Here is a 27,007-nt window from a genome sequence, read left to right as displayed (position 1 = left end):
CTATATTTCCATTTATTACATTGTAATTATTTCTGGTGAAAAAGGTGGTGTGTTTTAGTTGTGTTAGTTTACAATATTTTAATAAAAATGCATTACTCCCCTATGAAAAAGAAAAATCCCGCATCAGGTATTTTCAAGCACCACCTCTAGGCTGAAACTAATACACCAAAGGAGAAAACACAAGTAACTATAAAATATTCTTAGCCTGGAGGTATGAGAATCTGCCAATTTCACATCATGAAGAAACAAGCACCTAAGGAGATTACAACCTTATTTATCCTTTTTGCCTACAGACCGCCTATGGAGTCCCATACCCATTGTCTGTGGACAAAACCCACAAACCATTAAAGTAAGAAGAATTTCTGAAAGGCTTAAAACCAAAAGCAAACACCTGACTCTTCCAGGCACTCTAGTAAGAGAGTAAATTTGACATCCCCCCCATGTTTGACAAAGGAGCTGAAGAGTTTGCATGAAATTACAGGCATGGTACCAGGCAGTCATGCTCCTGTGAAATTGAGTACATTTCCTCAGGTACCATGGTTTAGTTGAGGAGTTAGGGCATGGGTTGGACTCGATGATCTTGAAGGTCTCTTCCAACCTAGTGATTCTATGATTCTGTAATTTCTGGTTGTGAAGTATGAATTCTCAGTACTGTGTGGCTGTGTGTAATCTCACAACTGGCCAATGCAGCCCCTTTATACTGGACAATGAAAACCAGACAGGCAGTGTGGAAAACAGGGGAAGAGGAATCAGAAAAGACCAACACAGTCCCAAACCCTAAACATCTTTTGCGACTGAATCAGGCACAAACACTATAGAAATGTCCCATTTGTGATGTTGAATCACAGAACACCCAAGCAAAGAAATTCCACAGCAGGAGTAAATAAAATGTGCCAAGGCACAATCCCAGCCACCCCAGGGTAAGTGGTGTGTCTGCCATGGCTCACACAGCAGCATCTACGTTTTCCTTGTCTCTCTCCCAGCACAGCCAAACAGGGTGGGCTCGTGTGCCCAGGCTGCTGGGCATAATCCCTGACCTGTGCTGTGTCCACCATTGGTGGCCAACATGGCCTTTTCAGATTCCAATAAAGCTTTTGATATTGTCTGTCCCAGTATCCTTCTGGACAAAATGTCCTGCACACAGCTGGACTCTATGGCCCTATGAAAAGCATGACAATAATATGCACACACAATGGGGAAAACAGAGGATGATCCTCAAACTCATTTTCTGTCCCTGTTGGGTTCATTGGTCCAGACAGGGCTCCTGACATTCTGCAAAGCACACCAAAAGTGTTGCAAGCATGAGGACATCTTGATAATAAGTATGACCAATAAAAAAAGCAGAGCATTGGAGGGGAATGGCAAACTGTTCTTTTTAGGACTTTCATAATCCATTTTAGCTGCCAGTAGAAAGATGTGCAGATTACAAATATTCTGAAGTCTTTTGTGCTCTTTTCTTTAGTGTCTAATGACTTCAAACATATTGTAATTAGATAAGATTGCTAGGGAGAGTTATAGTATTACTATTATTAATTATATATCATATGATAATATTAATATAATTAAGCATTGTACCATATCAATATAATTTTATATTAATATTCTAGCTTGCATTAGAAAAACTTCCATGATTAAAAAAATCAGACAAGCTCTCTGGTACAACCAGCCCTGATTAAAGTACCATCTTTACATCATTATGTAGGATTTGCAAAAGAAAATAAAAAAGCTAAGGCAAAAAAAAATACCTTATAATAGGAATATTTCTCAAGATAATCATTAATTTTTAAAATTATATGTATTAAGCTTTCTGCTGGGAAGGACCTGTCCCAGATTGTCTATTGATAAATTGTACCACTTGTTAAAACCTGGTAGCGTGAGGCTGATACAGTCCACATTACCAGTGAAAAACAAGACGGCACAGATAATAAGACTCTGATTTTTGAAGACTGAAGTGTGTGCAAATGAGGCTGCAGTTTGAGCCTGCAAATGAGCATGCTCTAAAAATAATAAAAGGAGCACAGAAATTTTTCATTTCTTTTATAGTTTGGTTTTGGTCAAGAATCACGTTGATGGTTCATTTTCTGCTAACATGGGCAGTAAACTCCCTGCCTTCCACAATAAAGGGGAAGCTTCAAATGTGTGCTGAACTTGTCAGGTGCCCCAGCCATGGGGGAAAGTGGGAACTAGGTGCCCTTAGAAGTCCTTTTCATCCCAAACCATTCTATGACTCTATGAACCTAAGAACCAATGACCCTGTGTAGGGACCGTGGGACATGACACATACTCAGTCCCAGATGCTATTCTGCATTTTGGGTGGGAAAGTGAATTTTGAAGGATGTTTTTTGGGGAAGCTGAATTAAATCACCTTAGAAAACTTGTGTGCTTTCTTTTTCTTCGGAAGTAATCCTCTTCTCAATTTGAAGTTTAAAGGAATAGCATTAAAGTTAGTTAGGTGGTCTGGGGTAGCTGATATTGTTAATTAGGCCTAAGACCATTTTCAGGCAAAACAAGATGAGCACATGCAAAAGAAGAGAGAAATCAACAGCAGAGCCAAAAAAAAATACGCACCTATGCCTTCTAGCGTGGCCTCTTATGTGTGAGATCAGTAGTGGGAAATCCCAGCATGGCATGGGTTTCTGTAACTCACTCCCACTCTTGGTCATTTGTACCCATAACAAAACATGCAGAAAGTTGATTTCAGTTGCCAAAAGCAATGACAGAGTCATGGCAAGGAAGGAAAATATGCCTCTCTTCATAGTTAAGCTGGATCTCATTGTACAAACCAAAGAGAAAATGAGAAAATAAAGCAGAGAAGTAAAGGAAGTGCAGATCTTGCAGTCCAGTTGTGTTCAGCTCCTGGTTTGGGGAGAGGATCTTTATATGAGGTTACAGGTAGAATCATGGTCCCAGGAAGAGGAAAGGGAGAAGAAGTAATAATGAAACACTTGGGTCTTTCCAGTTCACTCCTGCTTGCTTAGGTAAAAACTCAGCCTCCAGGGAGGGGAACTCTGCAATCCCTGGCCATTAGTGATAGGAGATACCAAGAAGATGAAACTTGTAATGAAAACCTTGAAGTAATGACAAAGATATTTCAAACACTCACAGGACTTCAGGCTTGAAAACTTTTTCTGGGAATCAGCATATTACTTGAATAAACACTCAAGCTGTCTGTTATAATTGACCAGGATATAACTTTAGTTATCTACGTTGATATTTATATTTTAATTTATTATTAAACTATAATATTTTTATATTATGGATGTAGGAGTGTGAAGATATCAGGTACATTATAAGTTACATAACAAGATAAAAATAAATTAAATAAATCACAAGTAAAAATGGAAACGATCATGTTCTTTTAAGAGGCTGCTTAATTAGCTATCATTTTTTACTGTCATTCACAATGATTATCAATTAATCTACATAGCATTAATTTACATAGGAGGTAATGGAAAGTTAAGCTCGAAAGTTTCACATCACTAGGAATGATTTCTTGAAAAATCTTTACTTTTAGCATAGATTCAGCCAGATCCAGCAGATGTCTTTTGCCACACCTGATTTATTCAATTATCATTTTCAGACTTACATCAGCATTATGGAACAACACCATTATTCATCATTCTTCTCCTTCCCCGGGGACAATTGTTTCAACTTAAGCCTTCTACATGGGTGAAAAGAAATGAAATTTGCTTCTCAGGCTTCTACTTTAAGATGATTTTGTCCTTTTGGAACTGACACATAAAAACCTATGAACTGAATTTACATTAGTTTACATCAAGCTCCCTTTCAAGACAACTAAAAATCTTACCTATTTAGATCATAATCAAAACACAGCAAAGAAATGCCTCTAGCATCCATGTCACTCAGTGTCTACCTACTCTGAACATTCAGAGAACACAAAAATCCTTATTGTTAGTTTTTTCTGGACATACCCTCACACAACTTGTCCCTCTCATCTGTTTGTGGCTTTTCTTTTGATGACAAAACTCACTTTTTTGTTCTATAAAAGCGCATTAAAAGTGTCTAACTTTGGTAAGTTAGACAGCCACTGAAAAATTCAAACTTATAAATAAGCAAATTCAGTGGGTAATTCTATGTAACCTGCTACTGTGATATTGTAAAGCATCAGTTCTTAGGCTTTTATCAACATACATCTTGACTGCACTCATGTACAAGCTTTCTATTAGTCTCTCTTGACATATTGCAGTGTCATCCAAGGTCTTGTCCTGTGGGCTATATTCCCTCCCTGCTTTCCTTCCTCCCCCATGGAGCTATGGACACACCTAGTCTGTCAGTGGGAGTTGTGGCAGCCATCTCCTTTGGCAGCCTCAGAAGGAGCAGCAGAACAACGCTGGCATCGCTGCTGCAGCTCAGTGCTTTTCCCTACACAATGTGTCCCAGGATTTTACATGAACTGGGCTCTTTCCATGCCCAGCACCTTCCATGGGAGAGCTGAGAGGAAATGAGAGAGGATTTACAGAAAGGGATGAAACAGCCCCTTGACAAGTTCACCATGCCCTGTAGTCAAATGTGACACCAACATGGGTGCAACATGGAAAAGCACATCCTGAGCTGGACCTCACACTGCTGGTGGGATTCCCTGCTCTGCTCTGCTTTGAAGAATATAAGGGAAACAGTTATATTTTTAACAGTTTCCATAATACTAGATAGCAAACAAAGAATGGTCACAAGATGAGCAGATTTATTACAGAATTTGGGCAAGAAGATAGCTACAAAAGCTATGAAGGCGACATTTGCAGAACACAGTTCTTTTAAAACTCTGTACTGCAGCCCTCCTGAATCAAAATCTATTTTCCTAGAAAACCTTGTCTGTCTTTCTGTGAGTAGCTCTGTGAGCAAGTAGTTCTATGAGCACTTATGCACCCTGACTTCCTTCCTCAGTGAAATTCAAATAATTTCCTCAAATCTTGAGGAGTATGGGTTGCTTCACTGCTTCTTTAGTCAAATCCTTCCACTGGTGTCTCCTATTTCCCTAGGAAAAAACAGAGAGCATTGCAAATCACTGGGGACTGCATTTGAGAGAAAAGAAATCTTTCTGCAGTCTGGTCACATTCAGGCAACAAATTTTAATGGAAGAGCTGGGCTGTGGATTTAGAACATGATTAAAAGAAAAATGTCCTGTCAGTGGAAGCTCACACAGAGATGAGTTTTAGTCAGTGGATATTTTTACCCCATATAAGAAGGATTGGGCACATGGGTATCAACTACAATATGCAGAAAGGATCAAGCTGCTGAGCAGGAGTGAGCACACATTTATTGCTGTTAGGCTCAATGAGACTGCAGTGGGAGGCTCACCTCTGTTTTGCCTGTGTCTTTCACACTACATGTGCAGGTTAAAGAATCAGTAAAATAGTAAAATAGCTTTTCTAAAAATTATATCTGCAAGTAAAGATCAATTAAAGAACTGTGTTGTTTGGAAATAAAAAAAAAACCAACAAAACAAAACAAAAAACCCCCAGCAAAGTCAAGCCTATCCAGAGCTGTCAATCACCATGTGAACTTTTAGCCTGGAGAAGGAGTTAATTTCCTTGGTTGGTTTATCAGCTTCACAGCTGGAGCAAACCTGATGCAGCAGAGCTCCTTGCACTGAATTGCAGCTTGGCAGAAAGGTACAAATTTTATTCCACCTTCCAAGTAAACTATCATGCACTGATTGCCACAGGCTGCTGAAAGCTTGTGGTGTACTGGGAGGCATGAAGACAAATATCTTGGAAACCATGTGCTCTGGTTTTCTGAATCTCCAGGATCTTTGAAGTCCCAGTAGCTCATCAAAGAGTTAATGGCTTCCAATGATATAGTCAAGGAAATATCCCCAACATTCAAAGCAAATATTGCTTTTACTTTTCTTAATGAAAACTGTTTGATTTCCGTGTTCTCTAAAAAGATGCTTAGATTGACAATCTCTGTTACACTTCTCACTTTATCCTCTTAAAATTTCCAAATTACTAGTGCAACATTTAGCATTCTGTTTTTCGAAATCTCTCATTTACTTTCAGTTCTTTGGCATAATTTGCACTGAAATATTAATGATCTCCATAAAAATTAAAATAAACAATCAAGTTTTATTTTTAATATAAACACTTTTGTGTAAATTAAAGTACTTCAGAATTCCTGCACAGAATTTTACTAACATTTTTAGCAATACAAAAAATTGTCACAGTAATTTTCATATAAAATGACAAACAACTTTATATTAAGTACTAGAAAACATGTAGAGCTATTAAGTTTTCATGTAGATTAATTGTCAGGGTGAGGGCACTACTATATTGCTAATGCTTGAACTGTTGTCTGCTGTGCCCTCAATCTCAGCCAGCTCTGGTGCAGAAGTTGACCAAGTCTTTTTCACAAATCCTTATCATAACAGTTAATGAATGAGAATGCAAATAGCTGTAAGATCAGTGTTTTCAGCTCCTTTTAAATGAGCTGCTTGAAAAATGTCCTGGATGTCCCTAGATTGACAACTGAGATGAAAAACCACAGATTTATCTTGATTCTGTCTCGTGTAGTAGCTTTATTGACCCAGACTGGTAATTAGACAAATATACTTGTGTGTTTTACTATCTACACACTGCCATGAATAATGATATCTAACTAAATTCAGCAAGAAAGGACAAGGCCAGTTCTAGAAAGTTAGTGTAGATCTCCCATTATTTTTGTTTCTCTTGTTTTTTCTCTTTTTAACACTGAAGGCCTTTTAATGCAAAGGTGAAGCAGGCTATATGTTTCCCTGAACCACTACTACAAGCAGAGCAGGAATTGCACAAAGCATAGATTATGCTACAAACACAACAAAACTACAACAAAGCATTGGAAGTAAAGTTAAATTTGCACAAGCCTCTGTAGCCTCTTTGCAGTCTGTTTCAGAGATTGACAACTGCTCTGTAATATTGCCCAGGCTGACAAAATTTGTTCTGATTTTCAGTAATCTGGTGATCTCACTAAACTTATTAATAAATCTGTGAGAAGCAAATAGCTCACCTTAACTGTCTATTCACAAGGCCAAGAGACAAGTGTTCCTGGCTATTTTTGGGTTTTTTGTTGTTGTGGTGATGATGGTGATTATGATGATAGCTGTGATGAAGAACAGGCATATCTTTCATATTCTTTTTTGAAGAAATGCTGAAGTTCAGCTCTGCAGACAATGAAAAAAGTTAATTTTCCACACCACTTGTGTGATTGTTTATTATGAAAAAGAAGAAAAACTGTTTTCTAAATGAAAAGCGTAGAAAGGGTGCAAACTAAAATTAAAGACAATATGGAATACCTTCAGGACAACTGTATTTTACTCATATGCCATTCCTGTAGCCCTTAACTCTAAATTACCTCATGCTTTTTTATCACATGTGATTGTTGACTGGCTTTTTTAATCAATGACATGTCACTCAAGGAAATGGAATGAGAGCAAGGAACCTGCCTGAGCACTGGTGTCAGCCCCTACAGGGATTTTCTTTGGAGAACAACACACATGATGTGCTTCCTTGCATTCTTTTCTGTCCAATTATAAAAATAGCAGGGCCATAACTAATGGGAAAAAAGGGGCTGCTGCAGCGTCCCAGAGGAGCCACATTATATATTGATATCATGAGACCTTTGGTTACATTTAAATGAATATGAACCAAACTGCAGTTCTGGCTGTCTGAAGGCAGGGGCAAAAGCTGCTTTGCAACCTCTCTTGGAGCAATTACTAGAGCTTTCCCAATGGCATAGAGAAGGAAACCTAAACATCAGGGATAGAAGAAGAGTCATCCAAAACAACCCAAAAAACATTCAGATTTATGGGTCAGTAGTAAAAGCTTGGTCAGTGACCTGAAATACATGAAGCCACTCCAGCACTGCCCACGATCTTAGTCTCTCTATAGCTCAGTAGTCACAATGCTTCCCTAGATTAATTATTTACACAAGACTCATAACTTCCATTTTACAGACTGGTGTGCTAAATATATTTTAAAATTAAATTCTAATTTTCTCTGATAAAAAAAAACAACAAACAACACTTAAGTCTACCAAATGTCATAATTAATTCTTACATCAAATAATCAACATTTGCCAGATTCTTTGAAGACAGCAGGGCAGAAATAATTCACAAAGCAAGACAATTGCATGGAGTCAGTAAGAGGCACTGATTTGTGACAGATATTCAGAAATTAAATCAGATCTTTAGTTATCATTTCCCTATGGATATGATGCTTGTGTGTATTGGAGAGAAGAACAGAGATTAAGAACATCAGAGAACTGCGAGGAAAAAGTATGAGGAATAGAGTCCTCATAAACAAGAGGATACAATGATCTTTATGAAACAGATTATATTAGTAGTAGTAGTAGTAGTAGTAGTAGTAGTAGTAGTAGTAGTAGTAGTAGTATCATCATCATTATCATTGTTATTAATAATAATAATAATAATAAACAACTCAAAATATTTGAAATAATCATATCTGGTTAATTAAAGCAAGATAACCCTACAGACCTATGGATGACAAGTTTAAGATTATTAACAAGTAGATTTTCAAAAGTGTTTAGCATCAATTTATATCAATAATTATGAATCTTTTGGGCAGCTGGGGACCATTTTTATAGAAAATTAAGTAAGAGCTTGGGCAGTATTGAGCAAAGTACTGCCAGCAGATGAAGGGAGGTGATCCTGCCCCTCTGCTCAGCACTGCTGTGGCCTCACCTGCAGCGCTGGGTCTGGGTCCTAAACAGGTAATGAGGACGGAGCCAGGCTCTTCCCAGTGGTGCCCAGTGCCAGGACCAGGGGCAATGGGTACAAACTGGAACACAGGAGGTTCCCTCTGAACAGCAAACACTTTTCCAGTGTGAGGGTTATCAAGCCAAGGCACAGGTTGCTCAGGGAGATTATGGAGTCTCTCTCCTTGGAGATGTTCAAAAGCTGTTTGGACACAGTCCTGGGAAGGCTGCTCCAGGTGGACCCAGGTAAGTGTGATCCAAGCCTAAGAGGGGGCTTGGATCAGATGGCCTCCAGAGGTCCCTTCCCATCTCAACCCTTCTGTGATTTTGTGGTACAGGGGTTGCAATTTTTCTACTAGTAGTAGATATGTTCCTGAGAGTTCAGACACTGTTAGAAGCTGCTTTAGAAGTCTGTTGCCTCTTAGGGAAAGCATGCAACACTTGTAAATTTCTGAGCTGAAAGAAGCACTGGGAAGGCATCTTTTTGGGATGTACACTTTAGCAGATACTGATTCTGCTCACAGTGACCACAGTATCCAATTCCCAATTCAGCTACCAGGAGTGTTTTTTTTATACTTCTGATACTACAGCTTCATTATATTTTGTAGAAAGTAATGTATTTTTCTATTTTAACGTATGTTTTATGCTTGGCAGTGTATGTGATAAGCTATTCCCCACTGATAACTTTACCTTAGGCAGATATGCTCACTGCTTTTAACTTCACTATGGAAAAATTTCAATACTGTAATCTTTCTATATTTCATCTTTGTCTGAATTTATACATGACTCTGCAAGGGAGGGCTTTGGGGTTTTTTTGTGACTGTTTCTCCTCTGTAGGTCCAGCAGGCAGCCTGAGGGTTACAATAATTGACACTTATTAGAGGCAACAGATGGACCTCCACAAAGTAAACCAGAAGCTTCCTTCAAAATATCCTGAATTTTCATCAAAATGACAAAGAGCTTCCATATTTTGCATGTTTTTAGGCTTACATTTTCTTTGCTTCCCCCCTTCTTTCAGTGGTCTAGATTTTAGGTTATCCTTCTATACTATGATGAGAATGGGAGGAAAGGTAACTTCACCTTGTGCAACACAACATTAGAAGAAAGTAACATCTCCTGGCCCTGAAGCATTTAGTTGTGTCAGCCCGTTGCTCTGCCAGAATTTATTAAATTTGCTTTTTCAGCACTGATGAAGTTGTATGGCTGCTAATTCCAGAGTTAGCACAGTGAACCCTGGCTCGGGGCTTTGTGCTGCAACTTGTTAATGTCATATTAGGCTCTGGGTCTAATTCAAATCTCTCTGCAATAACTTGGAGAACTTTTTAATGTTCAGGCTATTGATGCCAGTGCACGCCTGGCTTTTAAAACTCTGAGTGTGCATTATCTGTTTTCAAATAACAACAAAAATTGTAAGAAGCATCTTTCTCAAAGATGCTGTCACATTTTGACTGTATTATTAATTTGTTCTCTGAAAACTGAGGTTTCTATAATGGTGATCTGTCTTGCATTTTAAAGGTGTTGTGCAGAAGAATTTATTCATCAAAATAATATATATTATTATTACATTACATTATATTATTATATGCCCTAAATCAGGACAGCCCTAAATCAAATAAATACAGATTTTAAACAGAAAATTTAACTATAGTTACTCCTTACTATTAATTGCATCCTATTGTCTCATACTTCTCTTGATTCTCCCCCAGTTTAAATAAATGTTTAACATCTTCAACTACCAATCACTTAAACAGGCACCCAGAAGCAGGATGAGATACAAAGTTACTATTTCACCGATAAAAATATTTTTTTAGAAACAACTATAAAGCAGATATAAAAATAGCTTTACTGCATTAAAATTAAATAAATGACTGTCAAGCCTATTTCCTGCAGTGGAGTTTGATTTACTCACAGCATTCTGTGCATATAAAAATCTTTATATCAGTTAAAAAAAAATAAAAACATAGTCACCTTTCAAAAATGCTGCTAGTGAATTATATATCTCGACAGGTATCCAAGACTTACCCCCAAAGGTGTTTCTTCTTTCAGAGGTTCTAATTCCCTACCAAATGGAATTGTTTGCATTCCCAGTCATTTAGACAAAGTAGCATGATAAAATGATTTGTTATGCCAATAAAGTTTTTTGTTACACTGTAAAATGGTTTGTTACACTACTATTGCTACATAAAAATGTTATGAAAATTAAGTAGGTTGTAAGGCCCAAAAAGGAATAGTCTGCTTTTGGGACTAACTACCAGGAAAAGGTAAGAAGAATGATCTTATGATCTACAGTTCCCCAGCCCTTTGAAAAGACAATCTAAATGACCTTTCAACTAACTGAAATTGGTACCCCAATTAGGAAAGCTGTTATACACCCAAAATGGATGGGAACTTCCTCAAGTCAGTAGTATTCAGAAAATGGAAGAAAACTACAAATTATTTGATGATCCAGGTGGTGACTTCTGTCATGTGTGACAGTACCTGAAATAAGCCTAAATTACAAATCAGAATGGAAACTGAAGTACAGATTCATGGTATGTTAATCATAACATGCCACAGATGGCATAGCAAGATAGCAAACCTGGAGAAAAGCCTTACTTTCTGTACAGTCTTTAAATTTTAGCATTGTTTATATCAATCAAAGCAGTGTCTGAAACTGACAACTATTTAATTCACAGTCATGCCTTATAAGTTCCTGGCACATTTTTAATTTTCAATTTAATTAAAATTTTGAATTCTTATTTAATCCAGCATGGCAATCAATCACTTATTCAGAAGGGGAAAGCCAGCTACATCTTATGATTCATAATTACTACAGAATTTCTATATTTTTTCATTTTCATATTTTTTAGTTTGTGTCTATTAATTGTGTTTATTTTAATATTCTAACATTAATATTTGTGTTCCTGTCATTTGACAGAACTCAAATGCACTGATAAGTGCAGACAAAAACACTTTCTGTGATCAACAACCAGCTGTATTTCCATTGAATTATTGTTGATAATCACAAAAAAAAATACTAGGAGAAATTTTAACATATCCATTTTTTTTTTTCTTATGGAAGTGAGGAAGAGTTTGAAATATTTATGTTTTTCTCCTTTTAAACTACCCAGACTTTATTTTCCTTTGTACAGGCTCACTGATGCAGAGCGAATGACACTGCATTGAGAAGGAAATCTACTGCAAATGAACTCAAGGGAGAAGAAAACTGCTTTGAGTATCAGGGCCCTACAAATAGAAGGAAGGTGCTTGCAGTTAAAACTGAGCATGCAGAATTGTTTTGGAAGGCCCATTTTCACAGTAATATTATAATTTCTATTGGCAGACACTGGTCTGAGCCGCAAGAGAAGTAATTTTTGTCTTCAGTGGAAAAGATCCTGACTCAAAGTCTTTGCTGTCTGACTGAAGGAAGGTCAGGAGAAGGCTTGTGTAGGGCTTGTGATGTCCCTCATGCCTGAGAAGCTGACCAGGATAAAACACTCATCTTGTGTTGGTGCAGGTGACATCACTGGTGTGCAAACCAAGTGCACTAATTCTAACCTGGATCATCAAGTGGAAGTTCATTAATCACAGATGTACATGTTTATCCAAGACTAAAAGTAGTAGCAAGAAAAAAGCACTTGGTATGTTACAAAAGGCATTTAGTACTGGAGAGGAATTATCTTGAACTTTCAGACAGCTGGACAGAATGACAGATGTATATAGGTATATATATTTATATATATACCTATATATATATTTATATATAATATACTGATTAGTTTTCTTTTGCAAGGGAAATGTCTTTAAGATGAAAAAAAGTAAAAATTGAAATTTAGAAATAATATTAAGGAGTGAGATTTATTTCACATATGCCATTTATTCTGCAAGTGGTAGTATCAACCAGATTGTTAGTAAAACAGCTTGAAATACTGAACAGACCAGAAATATGCGTCACTTCTGGCTGCTCAGACCAGGTAGCTCACCTGACTAGCAGGTGTGGACTGCAGACTGCACCTCTTCTCCCTGGTGGCCATGGTTAGGACCATGAGCCATGAGCATTTATGTTCTCATAATGGGTCTGGACATTTGGGGTGATCAATCCTATGTGCGACCACTTAGGGTCAGCCAGTTGCAATGCACTACACACAGCTACGAAGAGAAAGAACTACAACTTCTAGTAGATCACTCAGCCCATGCCAAACAATCTGTTAATCACAAGCAGAAACAGGCAAGAGATTGAGGAAAAACTGTGGCCAAGACTGGGCTGTTGCTCCCAAAGCAACTCACTGAGTCCCAGCACTTCCCTGCACTGCAAGCTTTTACAACAACTTCTTGTAATTGAACTTTTTGACTGGTGTTAAAATAAATGTGAACAATGGAGGTAGAATGTTCTGATAATGCAGAGTTCAAGGACAGAAAAAAATAACATGGTTAAATATGAACACATGCTTTAATTCCTAATATTTTTCTGACCTTTTTCAAGGATTAATCTTTAGCTGAGTCTGGGAAGAAACTTAGCAACGTATCAAGTAAAATACATTTACAATCAGGGCTGAATAAATGGCATCACTGATTGTGAACTTCAGAAAGGTTTAAGTAAATTAATTTTGGACAATTTACTTTGCTTTGCTCTACATCTCAATGAATGAGAGCCAAGGACTCAAGTTAATTTCCATCTATCCTAGCTATGGTCAGAATGTGTACTGTGCCTGTACAGAGCTTTAAGAGATATAAGGAAACAAAAGAACAGTGCACATTTTAATAACATGGATATAATTCTCTAACTCAAAACACAATTAAAAATCTCTGCAGCTATCCATCAGCCACTGCACCCCCTTTCCAGGACATTCAACAGCAGTAGGCTGTGTGTGATTGGATCCCAGTACAAGAAGAAACATGAACTTACTGAGAGGAGTATTTGGATAGCGCTGTGAATGACCTCTAGGTACTGGAAATCAATGATGCAGCCTGTCACCGAGACGTAGGAGTAATCCTCTAGGATGCCAGGGGAAGAAGGACGCACCACCCTTCGTATGCAGCCGGGCCCGTGTTCCCGCCACCAGGAGCGGTGCATGGAGATGTTAAAGGTCATGAGATCCGTTTCCTAGGACAGGGAGGGAGAAAGTGTGAACACATTTGGCTTTCTGTTTTTAAGGCAAAGAAAGGGGAAATACAAGATCTTTTCTGTTATAAGGGCAATGAGATAATTATCCTTAATCCCCACCCCAGTAATCCTAGCATGAAAGCAGAATGTTAAAGCGGAGAGAGGAAACTGCAAACATTCATTGATTATTTTGTAGTTGTTCACAGGAACTTCTGCCTGACATAAGAACCGTCATACCTGGTACTGTACAAAACACATGTTCCCCTGGGCTTACAGCCTGAAAAACAATTTTGATGTTACTTGATTAGAATGTCACTTAAGAACTCTTTTTTTTCATTTTTTAAACAGACAACAGAGACAGTTTTATCCCATGGTACTGGAGAACAACCTAAATCAAATTTACATCATATTTGATGATTTCCATCATCAGATTCAAATGAGATGTCTCCAGCCAAGCACCCTGCTCTCTTTTCTTCTCTCTGCCTCTCATCCAGATTACAAACTTCTCAGTTTTGTGAAGGAAGTTACATTTGTGAACTGAACTGGGTTTGAAACAAAAGCAGCAGCAAGTTCTCTTTGCTCAAATCATCTTCCTGACCAGATATGAAACCTACCCAGATGAGTACTGACTGGTTGCACTCTAACCCACACAGGATGTAATGTCTGTGCATTTTAGTAAACATCATACCACTTCCACTTGGACCGGTGAAAGTGGCAAACCTACTAATGTACTAAAGATTTTCTAAGACCTTACCTTAAGTACAAGACCTTACTTATTAAGTACAAACAGGAAAATTCATTTGAATTAACAGAAGATTTGGGTCTTTAGGTCATGCATAAGTAAAATACACTGAAGGTGAATGAAGGCCATTTAAATGCAAAAATACCCCAACCCTCCTCACCGGAGATTAATGAGAGTTCAGTTATATTGATACTTTAAATAATTAATTCAGATTTATGTTTCCATGTTTCTCATTCTGAATTCCAAGTGAAAAAATGTCTGCAAAATTGTAGCCACATGCCCACAAAATACCCCTGGCTTCCAAAAACGACAGCTTGTGGGCACTGCCATGACATTACTTTGCCCTTTGCATCCCACAGATATGTCTTGTCTGTGGCCATTTACTTCCACCTTGACCAAAGAGAAATTTGGTCCAGATTCCAGTTGCAGAAGTAGTTAATTTGTTATTTTCCTTTGTTAATTGCCTTTTTTCCTGGCCACACCTGAAAGCTAACAAGGGAATTAAATCCTGCCATCCTAACTTTATCCTAGTTATCAGTAAGAAATCTGCCTTTGTAATCTGCTGTTTTCTTCTCCACAACTTCTCTACTCTTTAAATACAGAGTTGCTAGATTTCCAGATGCATTATTTCAAGCTGATGAAGCATTTGTCTTTTGACTTTGCATGTCAATCCTTCATACTGGTTTAGAAAAATTTCAGCTGCAACATGAAAACAACTTGTGAAATAAGAAGCTGACAGACAACTCCTTTTAAAGAAAACATAAATATAGAGTCACAGGAAACAGCCGGGGCTTTCTTTGTACAACAATGCCAGAGATTGCACAGAGTTATCAAGTGCTTTTAAAAATTGTCAACTCTAAGAAATGCCAGTTGTCAGGCAGCACACGTATATTCCATTTAACCTATTTCAGAAGCCCTTTGTTGAGAAGGATATGGATTGGTGGGTTAGGTTCTATCAAATATTGTGAGGTAACACTTTGTTATCACAGCTATGGGGATAAATTGTGGTGTCCATGGTGTTGGTGTCACAGCTTTCTTTGCTCTTGAGGGTTTATTTATCCTTTTTTGGTTTTTTGTCTTTATGTTTTTAAAGTTCTAGCCTATTACAGTGTTCATACTTGGCTAGTTCCCAGCCAATGACAAAACTCCATAGGGAAACAGCCTGATAAATTTTTCCAGCACATGTAAAATGCAATATTTTGGCATGTGAACAGTACAAACCCCTTATAAATAAAATTGTTCATTTCTGGAATACTGTTAAGTATGGCTCTTGGAGTGATTAAAAAAAATTGCTTACTTGATGGTCACATTCATGTTTTGAGGCTGCTGGTAATTCAGGTAAGAAGGAAACAGCAAAAAAAAACCAAAAAACCCAAAAGTCATCACAGCACTTGCTACCTTTTTAAAAACAAATTCTTATTCAGAAATTCTGGATAGAGTCTGTAAGAGGAGATTTTCATAATTACTTTTCACTTCGCGCATTACATCCTGAGCTCTCAAAGCAGGAAAAAGCAGATAATGACAGCCCAGCAAGGATCAGTTTTAGGAATGCAAACAAAACCACTTGCTGCATTAGCTTGACCTCTGAAATATCACTTCACAAAATGGCAGCCATAAGCTGCTCGAGCTGATAAATGTTAAGCTGCCAATCAATAAAAGAAAGCCTGACAACAGGAAAAATCAATTTTTACTTTTTTTTTTTTAGCAGCTGAAACACTTCTCTCTAACTACTTGGAGATTCTTAATCCCTAAAGTGAGTCAAAAGCAACAAGCATTAAAAAAATTAACGGGTATCTTTATAGTCATTTGCAGAGACACAGAAAATTCAAAGACTCTTTGCTGTGATGTACAGATTTTAAATATCAATGAATTCCTGAGAGTGTTTTGGTATTTGTAAATTTGACAGCTTGGAAACCCTGAGAGTGCTGGAAAAGCTGCTGCCCAAGTGGCATATTTTCAGTTCTACATTTAATGAAAGTTAAGAATTTTCAAAAGTACAAGCAGATGCCTAAAGTTTTCCAATAGATCATTTACTGTCTCCCATTTTTACATATTTAAAAAAAATGTATAAAATGTTTAATCATCAGCGGGAGACAAATACAAATGCTTATTTCTTAGGAAAAAAACACTGCTGCTTCAAAGCAGGAGACCCAATTCCAGGCCCTGAACAAAAGAAACCAAGTCATCCTTCTAACTAATCCAGTTGGGATTCATTTAAGGGTTGAAATTTCAATCATGAATGGAAAATTGCTCTCTTCTGAGCGTATATGTTTACTTTAATTCCATACATTAGTGGATAAACTACACTTCCCCAGCTGATAACCTCACAGATAGACACCATAAACAGTAAGGGGGCAGATAACAAGTAACAGGTCTTACAGGAAAATTGTGAGACTTAGGGAAGTGACACAGGGAAGTCAAATCCCATCTCCAAGTCCTCCCTTCTTTAGTCAGCATTAAAGCAAGACTCCAATCTGTGGTAAGAAGTTTGCTCCTGAGTATAGGATCAGCCCCATAATCATACTGTGCAGATGTAGAGTCACACTTAACTGTCTACAGCTTTTTAAGCCTTTAAACTATATATAGGATTTGTGTTGGCTGTCAGACCAAGGATTAATTTTGATTATTATTGGAAATCATTGCTATGGCAGATACATTCTTTTAAGGTGAGATGTAATCCCTATGAGTCCGAGTAATACTGCTTCTAAGTGCTTGGAGATAATGTTTAATTTCATTATGTCTGTTTAAATTCTACATTTGGTTTTAAGTGGGTGTTTTCTATTGGGCAGGGCTTTTGAGCAACCTGATCTAGTGAAAGATGTCCCTGCCCATAGTAGGGAGGTTGGTCTAGATGATCTTTGAAGGTGCCTTCTAATCCAAAGCACTCTGTAATTTTTTTGATTCAATTTTTAGGTGGTGAATCTAGGTAAAATTTAACAAATCATAGCATAAGACAGCTTATTTTAAAACTACAGACTAATAACAGGTATGGTGTTCCTTTCATATATTTGTGTAAAATTTACACACAGTGTTTACAACAACAACACAAAAAATAAATGAGAAATTAGGACTACCTAAAATCACTAGTTTTAAAGAAAAGAAAAAAAAAGGAAACTGAAACTCCAGGCAGAAAACCGAATGCACCAAGATTGCCTTGCATAACAAACAAATATTATGCTGTGACATGATTACCACCACAAATATTTGTTCTTCCAGTGTCTGATTCTGCTTTATGACATGTTATTTTATATTTCTTTCATTCCTTGCCAGTATTTAAAGATACACTATTAGGAAAAGTATAACAAAAACTGTATTGAGCAGGATGGAGGAAAAGCACTTTTTTCCTTCAGAAAACAGCAGTCAACAGATGAAATTTTACAGACAAGTGAAAGAGGAAAAAAGGCCTGGCAAAGCATAGAGATCTTGATTTTATCATTGCTTGTGTGGTACCTAGCCCTTCCTAACACTTTTTATTGTATTGATATATAATATACTGCTTATTATAAATGGACATTAGGCTGAGGCATTAAATATTCCCATTCCATTTCCTAAGTGTAATAAGGATTCCTGTTCTGATGTGCTACACATATTTTTTTTTAAGCAGTGAAAAGATTTTCAATCCAACACCTGCTCAACAGGTAATACAAGTTTATATGCATAATGCTAGAAAAGGAATAGTACATTTCCTTGTAATTCCCTATACCAAATTATATTTGCAATTAAGATGCAGGGGTGTTGGCAGACACAAGGGATACACACATTTCTTAGTGTCTAATCTCAAGAGGACCTTAATCCTCACTAGATAAAAATGATGTGTCCCAGCATTAATGAAAACTGCTCTAATTGTAGAAGTACTTGGAAACATGACCATCAGCTACCAGCCAAAAGACCCCCACTGGCAGCATCACCTCAATTTTCCACCCTGCTTTTACTTGGAACAACAGGTTCTGATTCCAGCTTGCTCTGTGTGTGACCAGTTACACTCTATCTCCTCTCACTACTGCTGAACAAACACTTTTGAAGGCCTGGGCAGACAATACTGAAGAAGACTGTGGCCATTTCCCATATCCAAGTAAGGAAACTTTGTCACTAGCTCCCCACATTTTCTTTATCAGGATGACAATTTGTGAATATAGATTAATTTTGTTTGTTTCTTTTGAATTTAAACTCTTGCTTCACTGTTACACTGGTGGCTTTTACCTATTCCATGAGCTCAAGGTTTAAAGTAGCCCACTCAATAACTGTGGTAGCCCTCTCCAGTGCAAATGGGATAGGGCAATGAACCATGTTGATTCCAAGCCTCTCAAGATATAGCACAGTCAGTATCTTTACCTCATCCTGAGCACTCTGGTGAATAAATGACATGAAGAGCATTCTTAAATTGAAGCTTATGGGTTGACTCTATTGGGGTCATTCATCTGTCTGAACTGGATGGCAGACTAGACACAGCAAATCCATCTCTGTGCTAGCAATGCCCAGTAAACCAGAGGAATCGTGTGATACACCTAAATTAATTATCACTAAAAGAGAAAATTCACAGTATCAAAATGGTCAGACATAAACCATGAGGTAACTCCAGCATCATGGGCTGAGAATGGTTAAAAGAAGTACAGAGGCAAAGTAATTTTTGGTTGGTGTGATTAGAAGCTTGTGGTTCCCACTTACAGAGATTAGAGCTTCACAGACTGTAATCATGGCATCAGACCATGACTAAAGGGAAAGATTTCCATATAAAGCATAATTTCCCCCCCCCCAGTTCTTATCTACACCAATAGTTTTTAACCATTTGTCGACAGGCTACCCTCCACATCCACAACCTTCCAAAAAAAAAAATATGAGATAAACTTAGCAAATACTAGCTTCTCTCTTTACTACTTTTCTTCCTTCAGCTATGGAGATTGTTGCCAGATCTTATTTGTAAAAAGTAAACATAATACATTTGGAAATTTATTTGGAAATCAGGCAGATAATCTACCTACATTGTAAAAATAGTTTCACTGGATTGTTTAATTTGCTACATGCTCTGAGATCAAGCAAGCAATTTTAAAATTAGATTTACCAAACTTAATAGAAAAGTGGAATGCAGTGGAATGTCTTTTGGAAGCCAGAAGGCAAGAAGTCAACAAGAGAAGCAAACTGTTGTCTTCTTCATGCAGTATTAGTATCAGTTGCAAGAACAAATTATAAGAACCAGCAAGGGGCTGTTTTTGAAACCTGTTGCCCCTGAAGATGAGCTCTGATCTTTGGCAATATTCAGATTCATGCTCACATCCCGGCTCCACATCTTTTCCTTGTCTGACCTCCCTTTTGTGACAGTCTCTCTGTCTGAGAAACGGCCCAGAGGAGTAACAGAGTACGGCAGGAAAAAGCTCGAACGCACAAAGAAAAAGTGGCTGAGACAGGGTGATTGGATCAATATGAGTCCTACTTACTACTTGTCATAGGAAATTCAACATGAGCACAAAGAAATCACAACTGCCCAGAAAAGCTGTCGTGCTCCAGTGGAGTCCCTGACATATGACTAAGCCAAGCACTTAGTTTGAAAATTGCTCTCACCTATTACCTCTGATGATCCAGAGCTATGACAGAACACAGATTTGGACTGATGCCAAACTCCCAGCACCACTTTGAGCTTTGAAGACTGGGAATATGACAAGGGTTTGTATAAAGCCAAAGGTTTGTGTAGATTGGTGCGTCCCTCACTCAAGCCATACCTGATTTTAACTGAAATGAAGAAGCGAGGCAGGGCTGAAACGCAACATAGTGAAGAATTAGAAACATCTTTGGCAAGCCATATACAGCCATCTATACCAATGATGTAGGAAAACATCTCAGGCCAGAGAGATGGGAAAGGTTAAAAAAGGCTTGAAACGTTTTAGTGTACAAAAATGGAAAAACACTACAATTATGGGTCATAAAAAATTCAGTCCAAAAGGTCTATGGACCACAGCATTTGAAAAAAGAATTTATAATATAACAATTAAAAGAATTTATAATATAACAATTTCAAGGCTCAGTAGGAACATTTTAACTCTGTTGTTGTTGCTGGTTTTGAGCAAAATTGCTGATATCCCCATGGAGTCATTCATACATGTGAAATATGACAAAATTAAAATTTGATGCCTCAAAAATAAGCTGCCACAAAACTTATACCAAACTCTTTCCCACACTATTTCATAATATTTACAATACTTTTTATTAAATTACTCTTATATATTTTTCTTATTTAATTTTTCTCATTAAAGCAGACAAGATCAGATTCGAAATCGAGAAGGCTCTTGCAGTGTTGATGGGAACTGGATTTCTACAGGTAAAATGGAGAGGTCTGGCCTGGGTTGACCATAAAAAAAGTATTAATTCTTTATAGCACTTTGTCTTGTGCCACGGCCACCCTAATATTACAAAACTTGCAATAGAGTTTTAGTTCTAACATCACTAGGAAATGCATGGAAATAGAGGACACAGTGTGTGCCAAAACTCCACATAATCCCATATGAGGAACAGATGCAATGCAGCCTCTAGTCAAAACAGAATTTAACTTTGTTATTTATCAAAAAAAAACGTATTTTTTTGCAGTGATTTTGAACAAAGCATGGGGATAAAGGCATGATTAAGAATATAATGTTTTAACAATAGTACAGTTAATTTTAATATTTCCCTTAAATTCTGGTGGGTTCTGTGCTTTGTCTGTCCCTCTCAACTATAGGAATACCATAACATCTCTTGCTATGCAAGGAAATAAATTCTATGCTGGAAATAAACACATGAGAGCCTAAATTTAAAGGTTTGTCCCAGACTCTGATGACACTAAAAAGCACCATAAAAAGACTTTTGAAAACTCACTTGAATGTTAAAATTTCTGACAAGAAAAATAACTCCCTCTTTTAAGACTAGCCAGAAAGCTCCTACCTGCACCCAGGAACACTTTTAAAGATTAATAGGCCAGTTTAACCAACTGCTGTGTTCTTTGCTTTGCTTGCTCAAAGCAATGCAATTGTTCATGATGTTGCCAGCTCTTGTTTTATGACAAGTCTAGTTATGTTCAGCATTTTTGCTAAAGCCTTCCTTCTCAGGGACATTAAATTACACTAAGAAGTTTGTCTTGTTATGAGAAAGTGAGCTGAAGAGGATGAGCTCTGCTGCTAGGCACTTCCACTCTGAGCTGTAATTTGCAGTATTTGCTGTTTTTCTTAAAGCTGGGTCCTGAAGTCTAGAAGGGAGGCTCAGATCACAGTTATCCAGGGCATCACATGCCACAGTCCCCCACCTTGGACAGCCATGGATCCATAGGTTATAGGAAAGGGCCAACTGCTTTTTAATGTTTCAACAAAGACAATGACCCAAGGGCACCCTAGCAGCTTAAAAGAGGCAATGAGGAATTTTAATATATAAATCAAACTCCATGATTCATGGTAATTTTGTAAGAAGATCCAAATTTTTGTTTTAGAGAGTGTGCAAAGGGCAATGAGAAGGATGTGTTAATTCACTCCATCTTTTGAATGAACTCTACGAAGCTCGTTGGATAAGACTGTCTGCCACTAAGAGACTGCCAAAAAGTGAGAGTAAACACTACCAAAGCTCTTCTGAAGATTCAGAATACAAAATGAGATAGGAAGCAACAAGCAACAGAAGTTGTTGAGCTGTGAGGGGTCTGTTTTCTTACTTGTTTTCATTTCAAAGAAGGATAAGATGCTCTCAGAAAAATACCTGTCGTCACAACACTTTTCTTTCTGTATTTCTCTGTGAAAACCGCTCATCATATTTTTGCTAGTCCCTCAATTTTTTGTGGTGCTGTCTGCCAATGACCTTGGCTTTAGCAGAGCAATCCTTTAATCACAAGCTTCATTTGCATTCTGCTGAAGCAATGACAGTCTCCAAAAAGAATTTGATAGCATTTTTTTTTATTATTATTTAAACAGCAAAGACAGTCCCTAAAGAAACTTTAAGGTCAGGTGATGAAATTTGAAATCCTTCCTTTCCCAGCAGAAGTGAAGTAGCTATGACTATGGACAAGAGAATTTAATTATCAATTTTACATTTACTACAGCATTAGTCCACATTTTAGGTTCCTTGAAACATTTTAGACATTTATGTACATATAAAAATGTATGCATAGAGTCTATTTTATGTATACATGCTATGCATATATTTAATATTCATATTTAACTGTACAAATTAAGGACTCAACAGTGCTTTCCCATGAACAAAAACCAGCCATGGTCAAAGAAGGCAGTATTACCAATTTCCTTCAGCAGTGCATTGTATCCAGGTCTTAATCAGATTAATTAAATTTGTAGCCTAATCCACCTCCAAACCTCAATAACTCTCACAGACATTCACACAAAGAGCATTTTTATTTGTTCTCTCAGGAATTTTTAGGTTTTCAGGGGACTGTTTCAGAAACAAGAATTCTTTTTTTCTCTGGCATCACCTCTTTATGGGTAAGTCTATAATCATAATGATCAAATTGCTCAAATTCTTTTGACAAGATTAATCAAAAGTATTTGACAGTGTTCAGTAACTTTTGGACAATTTCAGGTTTGCCATGCCAAAGAAAATCAGTGAGGTGCTAAGCCTAACTTTCAATTTTTATTTTTTTTTAATTTTGAAGAAATTTTTCACAGAAGCTACTTTAATCAATGTAGTTGACTATGATCCCCAGAAATATATTTTTAATTAAAGAGGCAATTGTAAAAGTCTCTGTTAATAACAAGTCTAGGTGGATTACTTAATGATCCTGTTAACAGATGTTATATAAATCTGGTCACTTTAAGAGATGCAAAAAGTTGCAGGGAAACCTAATGATCCATTCACTCTTTAGTGTCACAGACTTGTCTGAATTCCTTCATCATGTAATTTTTAATATATTCTCTTCTAATAAATAAGGAAAAAATGAGACCACAATGAAGATATACAAACATGTTGATACTTGAAATTATTGTTTTATCTCAAATTTGAAATAATATTAACAGACGAAGACAAGAAAGATGAATAATTTTTAGATAGATTGAGTTTTGAATGACAGCAGGACACAACGACAAAAGGACAAGTAATATTAACATCAGGTTATGTATTTTTTGAAAACAAGATCAAGACTATTAGATAAAGACTTTCCTCAAACCTATATATATATATATATATATATATAATATTCAGCTTCCCTGATGAAAAAAAGAATCAAAATATTATTGATATCAGGCATTTTTTTCTGCAAGCTGATGAGTATCTACAAATTTCAATACATTTTGGAAATCATTATACTTTACTATATATAATAGTAATTACTAGTATCACTAGAATTTTCACTTTGTAAGTGTTTCTATTTTTAAAAGATAAAGGATGTCAGTGTAGCTCCAGGAGACAGCTGAAAGCCTGAGAAGCCTACAAAGCTACAGAGTTGATTTGACAAGCAAGCATGTGCATTATTTAATTTCAACAAGCATTGACATAAGGGATCTACATATATTTGCTGGATTAGGGCCAGTAAGAAAAGGAATAAATATACAAAAGGAAAAGGACAAGAAAGGTATGAACATGTGGGCATATTTTTACAGGCCTAATTGTTTATTTCTTGCAGATAATACAGAATTTCTTTTCAGTATAGCACGTCCTATATAGGGTTGTGTAGCACACTGAGGCATGGAGGAAGGTTTTCTTGAACAAGCATAGCATATTTTGCTAAAAAACTCTAGTTAAGTCTATGAAAACCATCCACAGGTAACTGTAGTGGATTTTAGGATTTCAGGTGCAACTGTTGTTGGTTTAAGAATATCTTTAAAGGTGAATTTCTCTTCCAGTCTCCAGGCAAGGAATATGAAGAGAGCAAACATTGCTTACATTTAGTTTATTCCTCATATGTCACCAGCTAATGTGTGTGTGCTTGTGCTGGTTTTGAACCAGATAAAGTTAATTTTCTTCAAAGTAGCTGGTATGGGACTTTGTTCTGGATTTTTGCTGAAAACAGTGCTGATTACAGAGGAATGTTTTTGTTATTGCTGAGCAGGGCAAATCATTCCTTAGCTGGCCCCACCAGTGAGCGGGCTGGGGGCCAGGGCTGGAAGGGGATACATTCGGGGCAGCTGAAGCAGCTGTGTGGTGCTTGGCTGCTGGCTGGAGCAGCAAACTTCCATGGCAGCACTAAATAGCAAAGAGAGACAAATTTCATGCTAAACTTGTCTTGGGGAGACGGTAGATAGGGAAATGTGAAGATGTAGATATATTAAGAAGGATGGGAGAAAGTTTCCTGCCTTTGATTGCTCTCCGGCCCTTGCAGACTTTGCCAGTGCTGCTCCTTCACTAATTACCTCCTCTCAGAGGCACAGACTGTGCAAGAGTTTTACTTCTTAAAGCTCTGCTGAGGGCAGTGTGGATGAGAGGGGATGGGTCAGCTTTAATTGCATGGCTGTGGGCATCAAAGCACTGCCAGCTCAGGTGAAGGCTTCTGTGGGGAAGAACAGAAATCAGCCCTGCCCAGGATGCTGCCTCAGGGTTGTGCATCTGGACATTGTCTAACAAGGGTAGGGGTCAGGAAACACGATGGGAAAAATCTCACCAAATGCCAGCACCTCTTAGTATTTCTAGGTAACGCTCATGTCCTCACTCCTAAAGCATTGCAAGTCTTAACACCCACACAACTGGTTTAAAATGTAAATTGCATGGGAGTGATATGTTCAGTCGGCCACTGGTAATGCAGAGCCTCAGGACTTCAGACAGCTTTGGATTGGATCCTTTTAAACATTACTGTGAGACAGGGAAGCACATGCAGCACCAAACCAAAGGGATTTGAGATGACAGCTTAGCTACAGAGGCACATCAACATGCACACCTAGAAAACAGATACACCTTCACTGCCCTCCACTGAACTTTTCTGTTTGGCATCAACATAGATTTTGCCAACTTGTTATGTCCTTTTTTTAAAAAATACAGCTACTCATGCAAACACACGGAGGGCATTAAATCATTCATGCACTGTAACCAGGCAGGTCATTGCACAGCTGGCAGAATGTTGTGGGGAGAGAGCACTTACCTTTGCAAGCTGGAAAACAAGGTAAACACAGGCTGACATCTGAGCCTGGTAATCCTTTAAAAAACTACAGCTGTTTTTTGTGATTCTTTTCCCTTTCCAACAAGAAAAGTGAATATCCTACAGTAAAGACTTATGACCTGGACATGAAAAAGTAAAATACCCAAATGGAAAACACCCCGCCCCAAAGAAATCCCAGAATGTTCACATTGTTTTGTTGAATTTTAAATTCATTCAAAATGAAGCAATTTTTTCAGCTGAAAATGCACTTCCAAAGTAAAAGTACTAAAACCCAGTAATTAAAAGACCATATGTCTCAAAGTTTTATTCTGAACAGGCCAGCTTTCTACAAAACACCTTATTTCTCAGAAAGAAAACAATTTGCTTTCCCTGAAATAAAAGCCATAAAAGCTGACAAACACTATATAGGAATCTGTCAAATAAATTCTTTGGAGTCCTGTTAGTAAAACAAAAAAGAGGAAACATCTCTAAATAAAGATGTTTCCTTCCACTCACTTTAAATGCTGTCACAGAAGATTCTTTGGACAATCTTTAATCTCTAAGAGCTTTCCTTGTATGGATTGTACTAATTCATAAATGAAAAAAAAAGCAAAATTACAAAATCCATACCAAATAAAAATTTATTAATACAGTATCAGGAAATCACAGAGAAGTAAATCATACATTGTGACAGCCAAAGCCTGGTCACAGAGAGGTACTTTTTCAGCTAAATTATTATGATTAAATTGTCATGACTTCCACCACCGTAGAAACAATTAATAATGTTATAAAGGCATTTTAACCATCGCTTTCTATTGTGCTACAGTATGGAGAATAAACCATAGCAAGATGAGGAGGCTTTGTAATTCACAAGCATAATAATGACCAGTTGTGACCATAACATTTCAATAACTTAATTAAACCAAATTTAACCCCTAGTTCTTGTAGTAGCATTGCTGTTTAGCCCAAGGCTTTACTCGCAGCAAATCACTGACTGCATTTGCAGAGTAGATTATACTGGCCATTCACTGAAGGCATGAGAAATGAGAAATGAAATGAGGAAGCCTGTTTCATCTGTACCTAACAGCTCCACCAGTAATCTACTAAATTCTGATAGTGATGTCTCAAGTTTCTGTAAATACCAAACAAATGACCACAGCTCATGTGCAGAGCAACTCAACATCAAACGTAGCGTGCAGATGTGCTGTGTGCGTGAGGTCGACTGAGTATTTGTAGCGCATTCCTAGTGGGAAATGCTGGACCTATCAGTCTTGAATGGCCAATTCTCACAGGTGCATAAAAAATCAGGTCTGCTTTTTCATCTTACCATATCTGGTTTTCATTTGGTTTCCTAAAGAAAGAACACTCACAGCATCTCGGTACATACCAATTTCTGTCTCTCTGTCCTTTGGGGCATTTTAGCAGCAATGCAAACGTTTCATATATAACTTAA

General features: G+C 37.4%; 1 protein-coding gene across 3 annotated transcripts in view; it reads right to left on the bottom strand.

The window, feature by feature from the left end:
• NKAIN3 (sodium/potassium transporting ATPase interacting 3) overlaps positions 1 to 27,007 on the bottom strand; it is a 335,000-nt gene that overhangs the window by 73,676 nt on the left and 234,317 nt on the right. For all 3 annotated transcript variants that reach the window (XM_015648896.3, XM_015648869.2, XM_015648887.2), the window contains exon 4: positions 13,592 to 13,789. In XM_015648896.3, the coding sequence (XP_015504382.1) occupies positions 13,592 to 13,789 (198 nt within the window). The remainder of the gene's footprint in view (positions 1 to 13,591; positions 13,790 to 27,007) is intronic.

This window comes from Parus major, chromosome 2 (genome assembly GCF_001522545.3).
Source record: "Parus major isolate Abel chromosome 2, Parus_major1.1, whole genome shotgun sequence".
Lineage (NCBI taxonomy): Eukaryota > Metazoa > Chordata > Aves > Passeriformes > Paridae > Parus > Parus major.
Note: the sequence above shows the minus strand (reverse complement) of the source record. Positions and strands in the feature narration are given on the sequence as shown.